A 22245-nucleotide genomic window follows, 5' to 3' on the forward strand; every position below is an offset into this window, starting at 1 on the left:
GCATCATCATCACTTTTATTTTTTACTACTGATGCACTGTGGAAGGAAGGGTTTACTAGCAGCGCTGTATTCAGCAATGAGTGAGGCAACAAGTGTCAAGAAGCTGCTCAGAGTGCAGTGTTAGGAGCTGCTGCTGGCTGGTGTTGGCCTACAGCCCTCCAAGGGGCTCTCCAGCTCTATCAGACTTGATATGTGTTTCTTTTCTATTGGCAATTCAAATGGAGCACTTAAAAACATGGAAAAAAATTCAGTTTCCTATTTATTTAGAGCTTTGGTCGATGAAAACCACGGAAGGCCTTCATTTAGTAAAGTATATTTACAAAACAACTTTACAAAAATAATCTCAATAAAATTATCACAAAGTCAATTTACAATATAATACAACCGCACTTTCTCGAAACGTAACATCAGATTATGATGGTGAATATTACTCCTATATGTCGGGTCAGTCGGTGGCACTACAAATGCTTTAAACAAGAAGCTAGTTCTATTTGTAGCCTACAGATTACTAACAACACTTAATAAACAACACGCTTCTTGGCTGATGGGCTTCCCCTGTGTGGCTCATGCCAGAGGCTGAGCAGCAATGGCCAGGGAAGGCTGGGAGGTGTGCAGCCCCTGCTTGGCATTGGCAGGGCTGGGCAGGAACTCAGAGCAGCACTGCAGTGCCCACAGTTGCACTCAGCTTTCAGCATAAGTTAGAGAGATGGTGGTCATCTGACCTCAGGAATGGCTTATCCAATGTCAAGTCTGGATGTGGTATTTTCAGTGTTTTGCCAGAACAGCAGGCGGAGATCAAATCCCACCCCCACAGCATCTCACTGCATAAATTTGTGGTGCTAATCTGCCTTGGGAGCTGGAGAGATACAGGCTTCTTCAGCTCTGTTCCTTGTACGTACACTGGTGTTCTGCTCTTAACAAAATGTGCTCTGCTTCAGAAACTGCCTTACTGGGGCTTAAGACATATACTGAGCTCCTCCATATGGCAGAATCTCCGTGACTCCCCAGCCCACGATGTTGCCCCGGGAGCTGCATGCATCCTCTCCGCCCTGCGCTGCTATCTCCTCAGTGCTGAGCACTCTGTCCCACAGGTTCAACCCCGTTAACTTTCCTGAGAAGGCCAAAGCTTCATCAAACCCTCCTCCAATGCAGCAGCCATTCTTCTCTTGGCCGATCTGCAGAATTCCTCCATCAGGAACAACGTGAGTGTCAGCAATGCCCACAGCAGTGGCCGTGAGCGCTCCATCCACCCACAGCGATGCGGTCCCGTTATCTGAGCTCCAGCTGCCACACAGATGGATCCACTTCCCGGGTACCACCACGTCCCTGGCAGTCACCTTGTGCTGGGCATTACCTACAGCGAGCACTGCAGACTGTTGGCTGAGGTACAGCTGAATCTCATAGGGGTTGAGTTTTGTTCCATAGGAGAAAACGATGGTTTTGTCCAAAACCTCTGTTGCTTTGACCCAGACACAAACAGTGAATGAGGTGAGGGTCATCGCAGCTGTTGGATGAATGCTCCCAAAGATCTTTCTGGAGCGCATTGGGAACAGGATTGCTGTTTCGTAGCCTGAAAGAGTTAATTAGGAAGATGACATTAAGTACAAGTCATTGGTACATGCACAGGTAGGACTCTTGGCTCACACTCACTTTGGACTTTTCAGAGGGCTGTGAGCTCAGCTCATCCCATGCGATGGAGGAACCCACCTGCAGGATGCTTTGAAGAAGCTGTCAGATCTGATGGATGAATTTGCTGTGCTGTTCTTATGGCAGCGAGCCTAGGGGCAAGTTGTGCTGCTTGAGCAAGGCTCAGCTTTTCCTTCTCCACAAAAGCGCGTTCCTGCCTTGTACACACCATTCTTAGGGTTTGCTGCCTGCCTGTCCTGGTGCATTCCCTCTGCACTGGGGAGCCCTGCAGTCTGTGAGGGATGCATTTGCTGCTCTGTCTCTCTGGAAGTCTGAGATACTGTGGTGTTCCTGGGACAGCAGCATGGAGCTGCTGAATCTCTGTGTCAGAAACAGCTGCAGAGCATCCTGCAGGGCTGGATGCCACCGACAGCTTCTGAGCAGCAGGGCTGAGTGCATCCATTCTGTGAAATGCAATGTGCTGTGGCAGGAGCCCACCTGGAGCCAAGCCTGGAGCAGTGCTGTGCAGGAGCAGGGAGTGCTGGCAGAAGTGTGCTGAGCTTTGGTTCTTTTAGGACTCTCTTTTGTGACCCTGTCTGTAGGGCCATCAGGAACTGCTGGTTAAGCACTGACAATATGGATGTTTGTAAGGCAGTTCCTCTCCCATTGTCAATTAAGCATATGTTGTAATAGAAACTAGATAATTGAAGCTGCTCTCAGGAGTTCACAAAGCTTAGAAAAGTATCTGATGATTACTGAGTGCAAGATATCCTTGGTGTCCTACGTGCTGTTCCCTGGTCCTTACATACAAGTGGATGTTGTAAGTTACATAGGGAAAAAGCAGCCCCTTCCCACAATTCAGCCATCTCATTTCCTCCTCAGCTAAAGCATCTGGAATGTCTAAATGTGTGGAAACTTCTGCTTTAGTGAATGAAGGCCTCTCTGTGTCCTCCAGGGCTGTGCTGCTGTGTTATTTCAGACCACTTCCTTCAAACCTCGGGCAGATTTTGGAATGTGGGAAGTCCCACCTGAACATGAGAAAGAACTCCTTCCCCATGAGGGTGACAGGACCCTGAACAGGCTGCCCAGGGAAGTGGTGGGATCTGCAGAGGAGGGTTCAGAACCCACCTGGATGCTTTCCTGCATAACCTCCTGCAGGAGACCTGCTCTGGGGGCTGCAGAGGTCCCTTCCAACCCATATAGTTTAGGGATTCTCTTTTTCTGGGAGACCTGAGAGGCAGCTGCTGGGGATGCTCCTTAAGATGCTGTGAAGGAATGCTTTCACCAAGCAGCTTTTAGTTAGCAGGCTTTCTGGCTTTGTTATCAGGGGCTAAACAAAATTAAATCCAGCCTCGCTGAAGAACAAAAAGTGTGATTAGGAAATCCCTCAAGACACGTCTGGCAGCAGTTCAAGATTAAAGTCAGTTGCAAAAAATTCCCTTGAAAAAGAAATTCCAGGCAGAGAGATACACTGGAATTACTTAAAAGGTATATTTTGAATTAAAAAGTAAGAATGCTCTCTATAAAATCATGTTGCAACTAGAGGAAATACTCTGAGTTTCCAGTGCTGAGGCTGAGGTCTCTAATGCTGATCAAGATTTGACTCTCCTACAGGGCACAGTAAATGGTGCAAGGCTGGCTGTGCTATGGGGGGAGATAAGGAATGAGCTCATGCCTTTTGGAAGGCAAGATCCATGTGCTTGGGATGGGAGTAAGGGATGTGCTGGAAGGTCTGCTCCCAGGACATGCAAGTTTACTAAAATGCTGCAGCAAATAAAGGGGTGAAAGCATAACACTGAATTCATGTTCCCCATTAAAATACAGCTTTGAGTTCTTGCTCAGCTGTGTGAGAGCTGATGGCATTGCTAAGTGGTCGCTGACGGTGCTGGTGGGGCTGCATGCCTCCTTCCTGTTGGCACACGTGCAGGACCATATGAGTGTAGGTTTGTGGGGATTTTCTTAGTTTTTCAATCTACAGGCAGTTTTATTTGTGGTACAGTGTAGTTATTTAAGATGTGGGCACACTGAGAAAATACGCAGCCATAGTCACCAGGCTGGCAGAGCTGCACAGTTCTGCTGGGCACACAACAGTATGTGCCCATGCTTTCTGCAGCTGGGGATCTGCTCTGCCATACCCTATTCTATTGCTGCTGTGGGGAGTCTTGTTACAGAGCACAAGGACCCCAAGGAAATCTGAGCAGTGAGCTCATTGTTCTATGGGCACCTCACTTGCACACTAATATTCCAGAACGAAAAAAGTAAATGTAGGGGTATCAGGCTGTCAGTAGCTGGTCTGTGCCCTGCTGCAGTGCCCTCTCAGCTGGGGAGGAGGCGGAGGAAGGAGCAGGAATATGCTGCAGGGGGACAGGAGAGCTCAGTGAGTTGGGGGTGCACCACCTGGGGAGGTAGAAGGGAAGGCTAGGTTTTTTTTGCATGAAATATGTTTGCTGCTCTTTGGCAGCCGTTCGGATCTAGGAGAGCTGCTGGAGGTGGGTTGGTGGCTGGGTGGCTGCTTTGCCCTGTGTGAGGGTTTTGATTAAATCTTTCTTTGATCCCATGTTTGGGAAGCTCAGAACTGCTTTCTCGAGAATGCCTGCTGAGTTGCTTCCCTGTATCTACAGCCTGCTCAGAGCCTCAGGGCTGCCCAGAAGGCTGCTTTGGGGACTTACAAAGAGGAAAGCATTCACAGGACATTTGCTTGTGCCCCCAAAGAACCCTCTGGGAAACGCCCCACGCTGCACTCACCTGCTGGCAGTAGGTGCTGGGCAGCCCACTTCTGAGATGCCTTCAGTTCGGCTCTGGTCTGCTGCAGCTCTTTCCATAAGGTGTTCAAGAGAAGGTTGTCCTCTCTGCTGGGGCCAAGCTTGTCCTGCTGGAGCTGGAAAGCTGTTTCTTGGGCCTCCCCCTCTGCCCATCTCCTCCAGGAGCTCTCCAGCTGGCCCAGCCTGGTGGACACGTTGTGGCTCAGCTGCAGGACCTGCTCCAGAACCTTGCCCTGCTTGAACTCACAGAGCCTCTCAGCATCCTCAGGTTGGTCTCTGTTCCTCTGCAGTGCCTGCTCCAGCTGGGCCAAGGCGTGGGAGGTGAGCTGCTGCACCGCGGAGCTGAAGGTGCCGGCGAGGCCAGCGGAGAGTTGGCTCAACTCTGCTCTGATTGCCTGCACGTCCTCCTTCAGCCCATCCTCCAGCGCCTGCAGCATCATGTTCTCCTTCATCTGTGAGTTCTCCAGCATGATGAAGAGCTTGTCCCACTCCGTGTGCTCCCGCTGGCAGTCACACGAGGCAGCTGGAAGGCAAGGCACGGATTTAAGTTTAAACAGAAGGTGTGTTTCCCAAAACCTGCCTCTGTGCAAGGTTTCAGCCTGCCCCTGCGTTTGTATCTGTCTCAAAGCAGAAGGCAAAGCAGTGCTCAGTGCAGCAATCCTAAAACCAAGTGGTGTCTGCTGCAGGGAAACAGAAAAGTAGTGCACAGCAAACTGTGGAGCGCCATCCCAGTACCGGAGCATTGCTGTCTGCAATAACCTACTGCTACAAGCACATGGTTCCTCTTAAAATAATGGTTGTGGCTGTTACAAGAGCTGAGCAACAAAGAATGCAGTGCTGCGCTTAACAGAAATGTAGACTGTATCTACTCACATTCCTCAGTGCCCAGGACCGGACCTTCAATTTCGTTGTCCAGATTCACATACATGAGATCGTAGTCGTCATCTTCATCCAGCACGGAAGCAGAAGCCCTGAAAACACAGAACAGCATGAGCAGAGAAAGCACTCCTCCAGGCAGCATTCTGCAGCTGCTTCCTGCAAATAGCCGGGCTGGGGCTGGGCTGGAGTGGGACTGCAGCGGGGACTGCGAGGAGCCACGGGGCAGCCCCTAATAAATGCTCCGAGTGTCTCAGCTTGAATGAATGAGCGCTGCGAGTGCCAGCGCTGTAATAGGAGCACTTCTGGTTGTTGGTTTTGGCAGTGAGGAGCAGGGGGCGTGCAGCTTGCTCAATGTCAGCCCCCAGGTCTGCAGGAGGGGGGGTCGGGGAGAGCTGCTCCGCACGCTGCTGCTTCCCCTGGAGCAGAGTTCCAGAAATACACAACATGCTGGGCTGGGAGCAGGGACAGGGATTGCTGCCTGAGCCGCATCACTTGGGCTGTTCTGTGTTCTTTGTGCAAACTCCATTGGCTGCTGGTATGTGCTGCGGCTCCGGAGGGGGCTGGCAGGAAAACGTGTCTACCTGGAGCTGGTTTGGATGCGTGTGTCTGGTGTAACCCACATACTGCGGCTTTGGGGGGATTTTAATTTGGAATCTTCTCCTCTGCTAGTAGTTTGAGTTTGAAAGGAGAACTTGTAAAATAAAGACAGCTTGTTGGGTTTTTACTTTTCTAGCCCAAATTAGCAATAGCAGCTTTGTGTCCTTGCAGGTAATGTATTCTGTCTAGTTTCTTCCTTCTGGAGCCTACAGGTTAGTAGCTGCAGGATTGGAATTGTGTCTATTAACAGTCAGATTGTCCAATTTCAGACTCAGATGAGAATCCAGAAAACCTTGATTTGAACTTCAGGTGAATTGGTGCTTTGCTGGTTACTTTTGGTTAGTTTGGGTTACTTTTGGTTAGTTTGGGTTACTTTTGGTTAGTTTGGGTTACTTTTCCTGGTTAATTAAAAGAAAAAAATAAAATCCTTGATGAATATACAAATTAAAGAGGCACCTTCAAAAGAACCTCTGTGACACAGAAGCACTGATCCCATGGTTAGGCTGTAGTTCTCGTGCCCCTTAACTATTGTGCAGTCTCACCTGTAGCACCGGGGAGGGACAGGCACGAAGGTGTGGGTAGAGCAGCCAGAACTGAGCTGCTCACTGACCTGCCTGGGGTAACCATCAATAAATCTCCTTCATTTGCAGCTGGCTTTGTGCTCCATTCGTGGAACAGGGCAGGAATTCCCCATGGCCCTGGGGACAGAGGTAGGGCTGGAGCTTGCCCTTAAGTGCTGTAGTAGTTGTATGCAGGGGTCTGGGAGAAGCCAGCAGCTCTAGGAGCAGAACAAATGCTTTGGGGGTCAGATGCAGAGAGCTGCTGAGCAGAGCAAAGGTGGTCCCAGGGCTGAGGACTCCTGAAGGGCTCTACCTCCGGATCCTTTTGGAGCCTGCAATGAATTGCATTTCAGTTACTTGGCTCAGAGGTGGTGTTGCAAGGCTTGGGTTGCTCTTCATATATCTGGCACGAGTGTGGTGCGGTCAGGTCTGAAACATAGGTCCCACCTGGGAACTGAGCTGCTTCTCTTGCAAAATTGCAGAGCTTGGGTTTAAGTGGGAGAAAAAGCAGCAGGCCAGAGTGCTAGTTCCTGTTGGAAACCAAATTCAAGGAGACCTTAAGGACTCACAAGCATGCACAAAAAGAAGCCATACTACATTGCAATGGGCAGATGTTTTCCATATGTTATTCAAGTGAGACTTAAATATATTGAGGCAGGCATGTACAGCAATGTGAAGTTATATATTTTGGTATGAGCCGGGGCTTCAAACTGAATTATGGTCAGACATCTTAAGAAAATGTGTGAGAGAGGGCTCTGCATATCTGAGTCTGTCTGCAGTTGACTTTTTCTGGCTCCTTTCTATTCCTGGAAATGGCATCCTTAACTATTTATGTTCAAATTTACTGTCGTGCACATTTAGCTCTCTTAATAACCAATTATTCTTTCCATATGCTGCTTATTTAATTTGAAAGTCTGAATCTCAGTGAAGGAGAAATACAGCTTTTATGTGCTTCCTAGCCTTTTTTGGTTTTTTGCTTTTTAAATCCATTTAAATCACAAGTGTTGAGTGTAGGACTCAATGGACTATGATCCAAATCTGAGAGCTTGTAAGCAGCCCTCTCCTGGTATTGCTTTGGGGATGAGAATTACAATGAATAGGAAATAACTTGATACGCATACGTTGTTATACCTGCTGTGATTTGCTCTATGTGGGCCATGTGCACGGCTTGTTGGCCCCATCCACAATTTCCTCAGAAACTCAGAGGGTGGTGATGCACTGTTCACAGGTTGCCCAAGGAGGCTGTGGATGCCCCATCCCTGCAGGCATTCAAGGCCAGGCTGGATGTGGCTCTGGGCAGCCTGGGCTGCTGGTTGGTGACCCTGCACACAGCAGGGGGTTGGAACTGGATGAACATTGCGGTCCTTTTCAACCCAGGACATTCTGTGATTCCTCTAGTGAATTCCACAACCTCCTTGGTTTGTTCTGATGACCTTTAAAAGCTGCTGTCTCCAGATGGATGCAGATGGTCCAGGCTGCTCCCCAGCCATGCAGCACTGTTGTGCAGTAATGCACCATGATCTCCTCTGCTTTGTTGGCAGGGAACTCACTGCTGCTGCGTGTCCTTCCTGCCCTATATGAGAAGCAGCCACAGCCGATGGTGCACCACCTGCCTGAGCTGCTGGCACTGATGGGCCACCTGCAGCCAGCCGAGCAGCATCACCTCCTGAGGCTGCTCCAGCTCATGGCACGGAAGAAAGAGCTCAGGGTAAGGCTGTGTGTGAATGAGCTGCTCGGTGTTGCACCTCCTTTTGGGGGGTTTATGTCTTTCAGGTGACTCGGTGAGGTCTGAGTGCTGGTGGCTATCTCAGTTGGAGTCCCACACTGTGCACAACGGTGCTTTCCTGTGGTTTGCCATAGAGTTTCCTTAATTCCATTCTTTAATTCCATTCCAAATTCCAGTCATAAAGAGAACATAAACTTTGTGGTCCGGCAGTTGTTGCTGTTATAAACCAGGACTGTGTTCTACTTTTCTGGCTCTACCTCTGTCATCTGAGTTGTAATTACCTTCGCTACGTTTCTAGTAGAACTGTGTGAACAGATCAAGAAAAGCTAGAACAAGTTAGGAACTGATTAAGAGTGAGCGGGAGATTAATTAAGGCAACACATATCAGGCTCTCAAAATGGCACAACGTTGACAGCACCCAGCTCATTTGAATAAGACAAAGATAAATCTATAAAACCTTTCTAAAAGAAGAATCAGCAGCGGTTAATACCTTCCTCCAGATAGCTGAGGAAACTTTATCATAATGCTCTGTCACAGATGAAATAGAGCTGCCTTTGGAAGCAGGAGACCAAAGAGCCCCATGTGGCCGTAGTGGGGCTTTGCTGGAGCTGGTGTGTCTGAGGTCACTGTGTGTCCTGGCTGGGGGCATAGGAGCTGCTGCCCTGCTGGGACGCTGGTGTCTGAGCTGAGAGATGCACAAGGGAATGCGTGGAACCCATTTTTGTGCCCTGGGAAGTTGCTGGAAGGTCTCATCAGTCTGTTTTGAAACACATTTACACACATCCATCAGTTTCCCTGACCCAGAGGTGTGTTTGTACACATGTAGACATCTAGTCATGTAGGTGTGAGAGAATCCTTCAGTAGGCAGTTGAACGTGCTCCGTGCTGCTTGTGAGATGTTTTAAGGTCTAGACCTTCAGCCTCTTGAAAATTGTGTTGTTACAAGGAATGCCAGCTCGCCCGCAGCGTTTTCTGTTCAGCCTTTATTTTTAGCTCACTATTAACCTTGTCATGTTGTTTAGTTCCTGGAGGACACAAAGCATTTTTTTTTACCAGCACTTTAATTTACTGTATGGATAGGGATAGCTAAGATCTATGCTGTTTTAATCCTTTAAGTATAGAACAAGGCCTAAAGCAAGGGAAATGTTTGGTGAGGGGGCTGAGGGGTTGGGGTTTGTGTTGTTGTTTTTTTTCCTTTTTTTTAAACAATGGAGGATTTTCTTACTTACATATGCATAACTGTAATATTTCAAGGCTACAGCTCACCCTTCTTCCATATGTTGAGCTGAACTTCTGTTGACCTCAGCAAATAGCTGCGTGCAGAGGTCAGCGAGGGTGAAAAGCTATTCCACTGAATCAAAGTCTGACAGCCTGTTTCCATCCCTCCAACGTACAGTACCTCTTTTGGTTGTATGTATTCACCATTCACAAATATATTCAATGCTTTCTTCTTTTTTTTTCTTAAATAGGTGCTGAAAGAGTGTATTCCGTGTCTACTGGGGCTTGTAAGAGACCCCAACCATAGTGACATTGTCCTAAACGTACTGACAGAAGTTTCTGGCTATGACCCAGCAGCCTTGGCTGCGTTTCTTCCAGAGCTAAAAGAAATTGGTGAGAGTTTCCCACATTTGATTGGGCAAACGGCAAAGATCTTTGGGGCTGTTGGACGTGTTGATGAGGTAAGCTGGAAAACTAAAAGTTGGTTCAGCACGTGTGTTTTCTTGTTTGTTTGCTTCTTTTGTTAAACTTCATACTAAGTATTCTGGAGTAACCAGAGCATCACACCAGAAATGCCTCCATGGTTTGCAAGATGGCTGTGTGTCTGGAGTGTAATATCATCATTGCTAGGAGAGCAAGTAGCTCTCCTAACTGACACTGTGTCTGTCCTCTGTGTAAATACGTTCTATTTCTGCTGTCTTTTATAGAGTGGCTAAAGCTCCTATTTGATAAATGCACATGACTGCCGTTATCTCAGCAGCTTAGCTCAGATTGCAGTACCTACAGTAAGAGAAATGAAAGGCAAAGGAAAGGGAAAGAAATATTTTGCAGCCCCTTGGTACAATATTGAATTTTAAATGCATATAGCCTTCAGGAACGTTGTAAGCATGTGATGAAATATGAACTTCCTAATATCATGTAATCCAGCTATTTTGGATTTGTAGCCAGAGTTAATTGAATACTTCTGACAAATGTCTGTATAATGGAAGTGCCCAGCGGCGGTGCTGGGCTCAACCTCATCATGGGAACATCTTCACTTTAACTCTGTTTGGGGTTTGACCTCATGGGAACCCTGTGCTGTACAATGATGTACAGTGGCAAACCCCTAAAAGTTGTTTCATGACCTTTAGGACAGAGGTATGAATTTGCAGTGGACTTCTTGCTTCCATCCTAAGTGTGAAGTGTGGACATGGAAGTGGTGTTCACCAGAGCCATGTGTTGCAAACAGCCTTGGATCATGGTCAGCACTGCTGGGCAGCCTGGGCCCAAAGTCCAAACAATTGGGTGTTGCAAGGGCACTATGCTGGCCTGGCTTATATCTGGCATACCCTGAGATTTGGGTTTCCAATCCCAGTTACATGCTTACTCCCTTTTGCTGCTAGTAATAGATGTTTTCCTTCTGCTTCCAATCAGTTCTGTGAAGGCAAAACTAATGCTCTGAAATCACGGTTTTTGTTAAATAAGTCAGATTTTTATAGCTGTGATAAAACTTGGCTACACAGGCAGAAAACAAGTAGTAAGTAGTAAACTGGACCATTTGTGAAGTGTGACACTGATGTCTCCCACGCAGTGATCTGGATAATTAATTTCTGCAGAGCTGAATCCCATCATACGCCTGGACTTTGTAATCCTTGCACCAAATCAATGGGAGTTTGTCTTCATAGAGTCTGGAGAACACAGTCCTGTGTATAGAGATTGGGCTCAGTCACTCTCTTCAAGGTTTTGAAGGCACAAAGGGCTGCAGCAGGCCATGTTTCTTTCTGCATTCAGTACTTCTATTTTAATCCCTTGCTTGGCACAGTTGCACGTAGCTTCCCGTGGCCAAACATGCATGGGATAACTGTCTCTGGGCACTGCTGTGCAGACTGGGTGCCTTAAAGGAAGGGTAAAAAGCTTTTGGGACTGAATTCACTGATACACTGGGCATTGCTCACTGCAGCACAGGCACTCAGCCTGCAATTAGATAAGCAGAAACACATCTGGCATCACAAAAGCTGGACCGGCCTTAAAGGTTCAGCTGATAAAAATGAGTGCACCACAAGGAAGTATTGAAGTTCTACTCTGACTTAAGTGGAACTGCTGGGTTCCAGGCATCACTGCTGCCAGATAGCTTATGTAGGTCGGATCCAGCAGGGCGTGAGAGCAACAGAGCAGTCCCAGAGGGCTGTTCCCTATGCCAGGCAGCATGGAAGTACCTTTTGGAACACCCCTGATGCTCTCTTCCTCCTTCCCAGTGCCGGGGCTACAGACATGAGCCCCCACCTGCATTCCTTTCCCAGCCAAGCAAAGTGAGTGAGAAATGAAATGGGAAGGCTAGGGCTGGAATTTTATTTGTTAATATTTGATTTCACTGGAAGTTTCACTTGGCGGAAAGAAGTGGCAAGGATTGAGGGTTGGCCCTTTAGAGTATAGGCCTCAAACATGAGCAGAGGGTCCGGTAGGTGAAGCTGAAATCAGACCCTGTTCTTTGGCCATACATTTGTGCAAAGTAAAACCCCACCTCAGGGCACAGCTGAGTATTTCAGCTTCTTTCTTCCCATAAGTGCATGTTTTGAATCAACTGGAAACTGAAGCTCCTTCTGCCATCCCTGTCATCTCTTCGGTAGGATCCCCAGCCCGGATCTCAGGTACAGCAGAGTGCTCGGCCACACCTCACCAAATGGTTTGGATCCTCACCTCCCAGCAGATGGAGAGCCAGAAAACGTGAGAGATATCTGTGATAAAACACACGAAAACAGAAAACACCCACAGCTCCAACAACAATGGGTTCTGTATGTCCAAAGAGGCTTTCTGCTTTGCTTTTTTTTCCCCTTTGGATAAAAAATTGCGGCGGAGATAATAACGGCTTTCATGTCGAGCTGTTTTGCCGTGACTCTGTTTTGTTTAACAGTTACACATGACATGACTGGCGGGGTTTATTGTTCTTTCAGCTCGCTCCAGGCGAGCAGCAGCGTTGCAGCAGGCTGGAGGAGCTCCAGCTGGATCAAAGCGACACGGCAACGCTCAGAACTTCTCATCCAGTTACGTCTGCTGCACAGTTTGTTTACGAAACAGAAATGTGTTTTAAATGTTAATTGAGCCCGTGTTTATCTCTAGGAGGGAGGAATGTCTTCCAAATAAGCTAGGGAATATTTACCTAACATCCAGCCTCCTTTGCGCCATTGAGAAAAAGGCTCCGCCACAGCTCCCAGCCCAGCCCGCAGTACCTGCATTGGTTCTGCATGGGGCTGAAGGGCAGTAGCTCTTCTGACTGCTGCACTGTTCCTCTGTGCCACGACTTAGGGCAGCCATTCACCTTTGGTTTGGAGCAAGTTGACTTCTTCTCACAACGTGTCTCACTCACAGCTATCAGGTGATGCCCTGCCAAGGTGTCCCATGTGCTTTTATGGTCCTGCTGCTCTTGGAACCCAACCTTCAGTGGTGTTTTCTCCCCTGTTACATGATCCCAGAAGAATTTGGAGTTTCTTCTGAAATCCGAGGCAATAGTGCTCTTGCCCTGCAGTGTAGGGAGGCTGCACATGATGTACTGCTTCCCTTCCTTAGCTGCTACTGCTTGGTAAGAAGATGAGAACCCTTTATATTCCTGAAGTGCCTTTGCTTGCATTTTGGCACAGGTTCTAACAGCAAAGCTTCTCAGTTCCTGTAAGGATCTGCTGGGTTGGAAGGGGTTTGCCCCATGCCCTGCTGTTCCACCGGAGGATCCAACGTGAACTGCTAAGCTACTGGCTTCTCCCTCTGCTGCTTCTTCCACTCAGGTGTTCTCAGGACTGTGGAACCCAAACTGCTTAGGACAATTATAATAAAACACAGAAACCTCTATGCATTTCTTTACCTCCAGGGTTTGTGTTTTAGTATGAGAATTTGCACATGTGCACACAGAAATAGTTGGAATTGGATTCGTGTTCACTTGCCAAGTAGAGATAAGGTATCCTTGTTAGAAAATATCTGTGCTTTTTTAGATTAGGATCTGAAGCAGCCACTTTCATCCTAATTGTCAGGGGATGTGGTCTTGTGGGTAAACTGCTCAGCAGAGCTTTGGCTACAGAGGACATATCAGACTGCAATGTGTGGCATGACTGATAGGGCTGCCAGGCAGCAGCTCACCACCAGTGAGATCTTATAATGGGATCTTGTGTTAAACTCCTCTTTGCTACAGCGCTGGTCTCATCTAAACATTGCAATGCAGTGCAAGGAGAACCACTGTGATGTACAAGGTGCTCAGACCCCTTGCCATCAGCCCCACACCTGGCTGTGCTGAGGTTGTCCCGAGAACATTGAATCAATGAGCCATGCTGGGGCTGGGAGTGATGCTGAAGGCTGGTGCTGGGGGAAATGCTACTTCCAGCAAGACCCAGTGAACCCAGAAGGGAAGTCATGATCAGAAGACATGTTTGTGGGCTGGAAAAAGAGGTATTGGCTCCTGGCTATATGCTCATAACAGCTGGGGGCACGTGTGGTGCTGGCTGTAACTGCCTGGTCGCCCTAGAGTGACTGCAGCTGCAGAGGGCAAGGCAGCAACCAGGACACAAGCCCATTCATGCAATGGGGCCACTACAAAGACACAAAGATGGAACCAGCCACAAGCTGTGCACCACAGTCTGCAGGGTCTGCTCCCCACTGAGCTGGGTGCACACAAGCACAGTGTGCGCCTGCCTTTGGCCTCATGGCGTACCACCATTCCCTAATGAGAGTGCTTTCATCAGCAGGATGCACACATGCCCATGAGTGCCTAATGTGCACACAACCCACTTTGCTTGAGCAAACATTGAATTCGTTTGTTTAGAGTTGTTTCTTTTTGTCTCCTTATGTTGTCAGGAGCAAGCCAGGAAGTGCCTGATGTATTTGGTGAACCAGCTGGCCAACATGGAGCACTCTTTTCACCACATCCTTTTGCTGGAAATTAAGAGTCTCACCGACATGTTCTCTGGCATCTTGGGCACCCAGAGCAGAGACATCTACCGTATGAGCAACAGCTTCACTGCCATAGCCAAGCTCCTGGTGAGACAGCTGGAGAGCAGCCGCACAGCATCAGCCAGGTAGAGCGGGTGGGTGTGACAGGGCTGTGTGAGGCACTGGGAGCTCCTGGGAGCTGCTATGTTGCTATTTCCAAATTGATCTCAGTATCCCTTGTGGTTTGTTGTAGTTTATGCTCATTCCACTGTTAGATTGCATTGGTTATATGGTCAGGTCTGTGTGCAAGCTCACCCTTACACCTAATGGACGGTACCTTTGCTCGTAGAAGCAACTCAAGGCTGTAAGGATGATCCCCAGGTTCCTGCAATGCCAGGTGCCCCTGCACATCACACAGCAGCAGCTGTGTCTTTGGCAATGGGGAACAAAGAAGCTGTTCAAGTCTGAGCACTTCCAAAAGCACGGAAAGCAAGCTCTGTCCCAGATCAGCAGACACGGGCAATCTGCAAAGCTTCCATTAAAAATAAACCAGTGAAGTCAGGCTGTGTAACTATCATTGGGTTTACTCTGGAAGATAACCACTGAGGCTGAGAAGAACAATGGCTGGCACAGTTCTGTGACATGGGTTTGCTAAGGAGCTCTGAGTAAATATCCTGAACTTGTACCCAACTGTTGTAGCAATCAGCTTCTCCACATCTCTGTGCTAAGATTAAAGCACAGGGAGCGATGCTGCGTTTGTCACATAAGGATGTAGGTGTTACTTAGATATCTGGTAGCAGTCACTTTTAATTAGGGAGAGACTTATCGTTGGCGTTGTGTATACTGACGTGGGTCAAGAGGGCACAAAGGGGATAGTAATGCTGTGATATAAAACATAACAGATGTCAGAAAACTCATAACCATGAAGGACAGCCTTGGAGACAGACGTAGGGCCGGAGCCAAAACATGGAGGTCATCTGAGAAACAACTAATTGGTATCCTGGAGAGTTAGAAATGAGAGGGGAGAGGAGCCCTGCTGGAGCCACTCGTTTTGCAGGGCTGGGAGAAACATGCAAGGCACAAGGATTATGCCTGCTGCCCAGCACTGGCAGTTTATAGCAGAAAAAATACATTATTTACTAAAATGCCGTGGTTTTCCTATGCCTTCTTATCTTTTGCACCTATTGTTTATCCAAAGCACAGGAAAAGGTTTTTTTAAAATGTTATTGACCTCTTTCCCCATAAAACACCCCTTTGTTAAGGGCTTGATTTGCTGAAGAGTAGAAGCTGCCTAGTGTGTGTGTATGTGTGTGTGTTTGGATACAGATGCAAAATGCTGCACTGTGTGTGGAACTGGGGGTGGGGAGAGGGGAGGGCAGAGCTGTGTCTGCAGTGGAAGGAAATTAAAACACAATTTCAGGCCTATATCGAGCATAGCATAAGCTAACCCAGACAGGAGCAAGTACTGAGCAGCAAACTAAGGCTAAAATGAGGGATCTCCACTGATTTACACAGCTCTGCTTCTGATTTGTGCTAATGTTCAGTGAGAACGACCCAGAGGCTGACATGACAGTCTGTGCTGGCTGCAGGGCTGCTGCCATTACTGCTGCAGTGCTTCAAGGAGCAGCAATCCAGAGCAGTTGTGCTGTGGAAGGAATATAGAGGTTTTAAAATGTGTGGCTGGATTGCAACCATTCCTTCCAGAGTCATGTGTTTATATAAGAAGAAACTGATTTCTTTGGAATGATGGCTCGCTTGGAGTTGTTTGACACTGGGAATTTTACATGCATTTAGTGGAAAGTGTAATTAAAACCATGTGATGCTCTACTGCAAGTTGTTCCATCTCAGAGGGGCTTTTGAAGAACACATACAGAGTCTTAATGAGCAGATCCAACCAACAAGTGCAGCACAGTCAATTAAAAGTAGGCAGGAAAAGGCAGGAAGAAAAATTAGTGTTTTCAAGCCATCATAGGGACTGGGGTGTAAGAGATGGCAGCAGAGCTGCTCAGGTTAATAGCAGCTGGAGGTACCTTTCCTTCCTTGAGGAGAGAATACCTCCAGCACATGGCATTCATTTACCCTTCGTTTGCCTTTCATTTTCTGCAGAGTAATTGGTTTCTGGCAATATTTGGAAGCTCCTGATAGGTTGCTCCCCATGAGTGGAGGCAGGCTCTGAGCTGCAGCCTCTTCCTGCCTGTCCCATGCCATCCAACCATGCCTTCAGAGCTGTCCATACATGTACTATAAGGACCTGTGCTCCATTCATCCACACTGCTTCCCAGCAGAGCCGCATCTGGAATCCATCCCATCCCGGTATATTTTCAGTAATTTCTATTTGTGGGCACTCTTCTGCCCACTTTAAGCACAGGATGGGTGATGCTGATACTGGTGGCAGTCTGGATAAATGCTCTTTAAATTAATATATTACTCTGCTTGCTGAGTTAGATGGCTTTATAAAGTTGTCTACAGAGAGCCTGACAGCAGTGAAACAATGAGGAGCACAGCAGCGTTGAGGGTTTTGCAAGCAAGGTCCTTGTGACCCACAGTAAGTCTGTGCATCCTTTTCCTCTTGAAACCAGTCTGAGCTTTGGTGTAAGCTGATCCCACTCCAGGAACCTCAGCAATGTACCGAATGCCTTTTGCCAAGATTTCAAACAATAGTTTATTTTACTGTTGCTGCAAGGGGAGGCCGGCAGGAAGGGCTGCCAGCATCCCATTGGGCACAGGGCAGGGGCTGTGCTGCACACTTCCCCTGAGGAGCTTTTGGCTTCCTGGGTGCAGAGCCAGTATCTGCAAGAGAGCAAGTGTTTGCTGGAGATCTTGGCATCAGCCAGGTCAGAACCGAGGTGGGGTGCAAGGTCTGGTGCTGAGCTCTGTATTTATTAACCTATTGCTTTGTTGGTGTCTCTCTTTAGCGGATGTGTTCTCTTGTGTTTCCTTTGCAAAGCCATCAGGGCTCCACTGGAGAATGCTGGAAAACAACCACAGAATCATTTGTGAATCATAGGATCACAATGGATCATCTAGTTTCCACCCCCCTGCTGTGTGCTGTATCACCAACCAGCAGCCCAGGCTGCCCAGAGCCACATCCAGCCTGGCCTTGGATGCCTGCAGGGATGGGGCATCCACAGCCTCCTTGGGCAACCTGTTCCAGTGCATCACCACCCTGTGGGTGAAAAACTTCCTCCTAAGATCCAACCTGAACCTCCCCTTTATCAGTTTAAAACCATTCCCTCTTGTCCTGTCAGTAGAAGAGAGGTGCTGGTATGGAAGTCCACTCTTACTTCCAGCCACCATCAAGGCCTGCTGGCTTGGCTCCATTGTTCACAAAGCCATCAGCTCATCCATCCCCACTCGGGGCTGTATATGCACACATGTGTGTGCAAGAAGCTTTCCTTAGGGCTCAGCAACAACAGCGAGAGCAACGTTGAGAGAGCTGCTGGGGGGGGGGGGCAGCTTTCAAATGAATTAAATCTGAGAGTCGTAGGACTGGTTGAGTTGGAAGGGACCTTTAAAGGTCATCAAATCCAACTCCCAATCCTGTCCCGTGTCTACAGAAGGATTTCTTAACAGAGGTCATACCTCAATTCCTTATTAGAATACTTCTTTCACAAATGCTCTGCAGTGTTAATGTGCTTCTGCCTGAATTAAAAACCAAACAGGACAAATCTTGCTGAGTCCCCTGAGAGATACCCCGAGCTGCCTTTATCAAAACAAATAGCACGTTCTGTGATGCAGTACTTGCAGTTGTCTTCAAATGTGCTTTCTTTCCACAACTGCTGATTTGCAGTGTTTGGGACTTGTTAAGGGGCTTCCCAGCTGTGCGCATGACTTATTGAGATGCAATTGCTTTGAAGATGCTGTGTTAAAATCCTCATTTGTGGCTTCTCTATATCCGTGTTTCATGGATTGAGCCATAGGGATGTTTGCTCCTAAGGTGGAGAAGGAAGCCTGGGGGACTAGAAGCAACACCAGCTTATTTCAGTGCTCTGAGTAGAGATATTGAGAACTTCTGATTCCATTTCTTTCCGTGTGCTGAGTTCCAAAACATGTTTTTCTTACTCAGAGTACATTAAGTTAGTACCAACTGCATGTGCTTTCGTCAAATTGTTAAAACCACAGCCTCCTATAAACCTTGCAATTAACTCTGCTTTTGGTTTAGGAAAATAATGTCAGAAGTCAGTGTTTAGCAAGCTTGGAAGAATAGTTTAAGTTCAGCTGAAAAACTTTTCCCAGTGGGACTATCAGGAAAAGAGGTTTTCTGCTTGTACAGATACAGCGCATGCAGTTTCTAATCCAACGTTGTCAGAGATGCTCAGTATTTCTGATCCATTTGACAGAGATGTTGGTCTGGAAGATGTTTCTGAGAATGCTTAATCAACCCCAAGGCAAATCTCTGCTGAAACAAAGTTATTTCCCTGGGCACTTAATGTGGGTCAGTGGTGGAAACGCAGAGTCAGCATCATGACGAGCAAAGTGTGCTGGAGTTTAACCTCTGCTTTCTGCTTCCCCAGGACTGAAAACGATATGGACACGGAATCCCCTGTACCACTGGGCAATCTAAAATCTGTTGTGAATGGCAATGAAGAGGATGAAAAACTTCAAGTGAAAATACAGGCTTTTGAAGGAAAAATAAATATTGACACCAGTACCCCTGGCTCAGTGAGAAGATACAGCTTAGGCCAGGTTTCTAAAGAGGAAAGGAAGGATATGAGATTTAACAGGTATGGTTCTATTAAATGCATGAGTGGTTTTCAGGAACATCAGTTTTGTAATGAAACGTTATCCAAATATTGAGAAATGGATCTGTGATACCTGTGGGCATTGTAAGGAATCTGAACCAACTTCATATCCATGAATTTAAAGGCTGTCAAAAAGATTCCAAGTTATTTATTGAATCTGTTCTGCACTCTGAAATAGCAGGGAGGATAGAAAATGTTCACAGATGACTGTGGGAAGGAAGATATGGGCAGACATCAGCCCTGTGCCTGCTTTCAGGCACTTCCCTTCCAGCCTCTTTGTTCTAATGGAGACCTTAGTTCTGTGCTCGGTGTGTGGATGTGGGTAACACTGAGTCGTGGTTCAGGTTTGGCTCAGTTAAATTGCAGTTGGATGGCATCTTTATGACGTGATCAATAAAGCATATGCTGCAGTGCTGGGGTTATAAGTTTCTCACAGATAGGTTAATTGGCTCCTTCTATGGCATGCAGATGTTGTTAGGACTTGGTTTCATTTGCCTATTAAAACTGTCTTGCATTTGCTTTTGAAATACGTATTTGTGGAAGGTATTTTCCTTGGCTAAGCTGGCCTTGTGCTCTGCTCTCAGAGCTGGCTGCACAGGGCTAACTCAGAAGAGCACATGTCCAAATGAGTCCTTTCTCACTGCTCACCACACTGTGCTCTGCTGTACCCCCATTCCAAAGCACTTCTCCCTACTTGCATTGCAGGTCCAAGAGCCTGGCTTTACATGCAGTCCGCATGAAGGGAGTGAATGCAGACAGTGGGCAAGATGAGGAGAATGGGGACGTAACTGCTGGGATCTCCTTCACTGAGATCTACATCAGCCAAGAAAATGACAAGTTGCCTTTTAGTGTTGATGCTGAAGAAATGCAACTGGGAAATTCCTTGGTTTCACACCAGAGTATCGACTGCACAGAACTGGAAGGTTCTTCAGCACCTGCTGGAGGAGAGGCCCAGGAAGGAAGCATGGAGGTGGGGAAGGGTCCTGCAGAGTGCAATGACAAGCTCTACCTGCACTTGAAGGAAAACCTGGGTAAAGTGAAAGCATATGTCATGGAGATGGGGAGGAGGATTCCTGTCCCTGACCATTGTGTTATTGAAGGTAAGAGGCCTGAGCCTTTCTGGTTACAGCAGCTTTAACACAACAGTGTCATCACAGGATCTGGGCAAGTGGGTAGCAAATGGAACAGGAGCAGGGCTGCAGTGGAACAGGTTGCCCAGAGAGGTTGTGGGTGACCCCTCCCTGGAAGCATTCAAGGCCAGGCTGGATGGGGCTGTGAGCAACCTGGTCTACTGGGAGGCATCCCTGCCTATAGCAGGGGTTGGAAGTGGGTGATCTAAAAGATCCCTTTCAACCCAAACCATTCAATGAGTCTATGAGTAGCACACAACTGAACAAGCACATTAATTAATTAATTAACTTGAATTAACTTCAAGTCCCTTACATCAAATCAGAAGGTGACATTTTAACTTCCATCAAACATCTTACCTGCTGCTTGCTTAATTTTTTTCTATGGTCAGTAAGTTAACAAGTCTCTGGTCATAAAAGAGACCCAACTATTTATTATAAAAGCTCACATTTCTGCAGGAATTTCTAAAGATGGGCAAAAATGTCAGGTCTGCTATTTGAAGCTGTTCTTATTATGGATGAAGTTTTTGCTTCACAGAGTCACAAGGAAAATATATGAGGGAGAAATGTGTCTGGAAGCGCTGAATGCTGCAACCTTGTGTTAATCAATATTTTTAAATACATGGCTCCATTTCCTTTCTGAAGTACCTATTATGATATGTTCCAAGCATGTGACTATTTCAAAATCCATTCCAACTCTTGTAATTTCCTGGAAATGCACATCTAGCATTCTTGGGGAAATTCCTTGAGTAGGGGCACATGTGCAGAATGGGAGATTTATGTGACTCATTCTAAATATCCTCAAAGAAATGTCTGGCTCCTCACACAGGGGACAGCTTTGTTCATATTTCAGATATTACACAAACCACTCCATCAAAAACCTGGCAGATAATGGGCTTGTATGATCTCCGCACGCAATAGAGGCTCATTCAAATGTATCTGCTTCACTTTCTAAGTAAAATGTTTAGAAAATATTAACATGTTTCTAAGTATGCAGTTGGCTAATGTTGGCCATGTAGGAACTTGTTGAATTGGAAATGTAGTGTATCACAGAGAGAAAATAGACAACATAGGCAGTTCAGAGCAATGATAATTAATGACAGGCCAAATGCTGTTCACTTCAGCAGGATTCAGAGCTGTGCTTGTGCTTCTAGTGCAGGAGGTGTCCAACCTGTCTGCCACCATGGTGAGTTCCTCAGTGCTCAGCCTGGATGCCATCCCCCAGAGCATTGTCTGGGACATGCTGCCTTGGGCAGGAGATGCTCGTGTGCTTTTGGAAAGGCACAGAATTAGTGTTTGGAGCCCCTGCCAGGTATGGGGCACTAGTACCAAGGGCACTCACTTCCAAGAGTTGGGAGGTATTGAAGGTTTTCCAGATATGTTGTAACTGAATGTTCTCTGCGGGCTGGAAAGCAAATGGAGCAAAGAAGAATGATGAAGAAAACCAGATATGTCATGATGACATCGTTGAGTGATTGTCTACATCAATTACAGTCTGCATCCTGAATGATGGAGTAGACTGGTAGGAGGGGTGTGAGGATCACCAGAGCCCCTAAAATGTAGGAGGCTGAACTGACCTGGGACTGCACAGTCCAGAAAGAGCCAGCTGGCAGGGCTCTGTAAATCACAGGTGACAAGATAAACTGGGAGTAGTGGCTCACTGTCTAATATGTGTATGGGAGAAGATGTAATGAAGTTGTCAGGAAGCAAACTCAACCTATACAAAATAGGTGCCTCTTGACGCATAATTAGCTGCATGTAATTTCATGGCAGAACTGATTGCTACAGTGCATTAATTATACTGAAAGGGCACCTGCTTTCACAGGTGATTAGGTAAATTCCTGGCTGAGAGCCTTTCAGCCAGGCATCTCTCTGCCTCAGAAGAGCAGAGACCAGGGAGACCCAATGCTTTATCCATTTCTTGTCACTGAAGCTGAATTCAATGAACAGCATCTTAGCCCCTCAGTATAGTGTTCTGCTCCAGACTCCATGTTGCTCTGCAGGAGGAACCACAGGCACACATGTTCTGCGGGTTAGAGACAGAGAACTGATAAAGGAGGAGGCAGCAGGGAAGCAGGTTGCAGCCCACTGGTCCTGAATCTGGTTGTTATTAAGCATT

The 22245-nt window shown here is 47.2% G+C and overlaps 2 protein-coding genes across 14 annotated transcripts in view; one reads left to right on the plus strand and one right to left on the minus strand.

Annotated features, from left to right (window-relative positions):
• VEPH1 (ventricular zone expressed PH domain containing 1) overlaps positions 1-22245 on the plus strand; it is a 49287-nt gene that overhangs the window by 11976 nt on the left and 15066 nt on the right. For 10 of the 13 annotated variants that reach the window (XM_085513695.1, XM_015872214.3, XM_015872213.3 and 7 more), the window contains 5 exons: positions 7966-8132; positions 9619-9828; positions 14183-14403; positions 18772-18981; positions 19705-20099. In XM_085513695.1, coding sequence (XP_085369821.1) covers positions 7966-8132; positions 9619-9828; positions 14183-14403; positions 18772-18981; positions 19705-20099 — 1203 coding nt within the window. Of the gene's footprint in view, positions 1-7965; positions 8133-9618; positions 9829-12122; positions 13778-14182; positions 14413-18771; positions 18982-19704; positions 20100-22245 lie in introns of those variants that run through there. The other 3 variants (XM_085513696.1, XM_085513697.1, XM_085513698.1) reach the window with 3 other exon arrangements.
• On the minus strand, positions 247-5556 carry PTX3 (pentraxin 3). Its single transcript, XM_015872220.3, has 3 exons — positions 5262-5556; positions 4372-4911; positions 247-1570 (listed from the first exon to the last, which is right to left on the minus strand). The coding sequence occupies exons 1-3, from the start codon at positions 5407-5409 to the stop codon at positions 957-959; spliced, it is 1302 nt and encodes a 433-aa protein (XP_015727706.2). The 5' UTR covers positions 5410-5556; the 3' UTR covers positions 247-956.

Source organism: Coturnix japonica, chromosome 12, assembly GCF_054131305.1.
Source record: "Coturnix japonica strain WE chromosome 12, WE-NBRP24, whole genome shotgun sequence".
Taxonomy (NCBI): domain Eukaryota; kingdom Metazoa; phylum Chordata; class Aves; order Galliformes; family Phasianidae; genus Coturnix; species Coturnix japonica.

Coding starts and splice junctions, on each gene's coding strand:
- PTX3 (XM_015872220.3), bottom strand. CDS start 5,409: ATGCTGCCTGGAGGAGTGCTTTCTCTGCTCATGCTGTTCTGTGTTTTC. Junction 4,912..5,261: donor GGTCCTGGGCACTGAGGAAT/GTGAGTAGATAC, acceptor CTTGCCTTCCAG/CTGCCTCGTGTGACTGCCAG. Junction 1,571..4,371: donor CCAGCACCTACTGCCAGCAG/GTGAGTGCAGCG, acceptor TAACTCTTTCAG/GCTACGAAACAGCAATCCTG.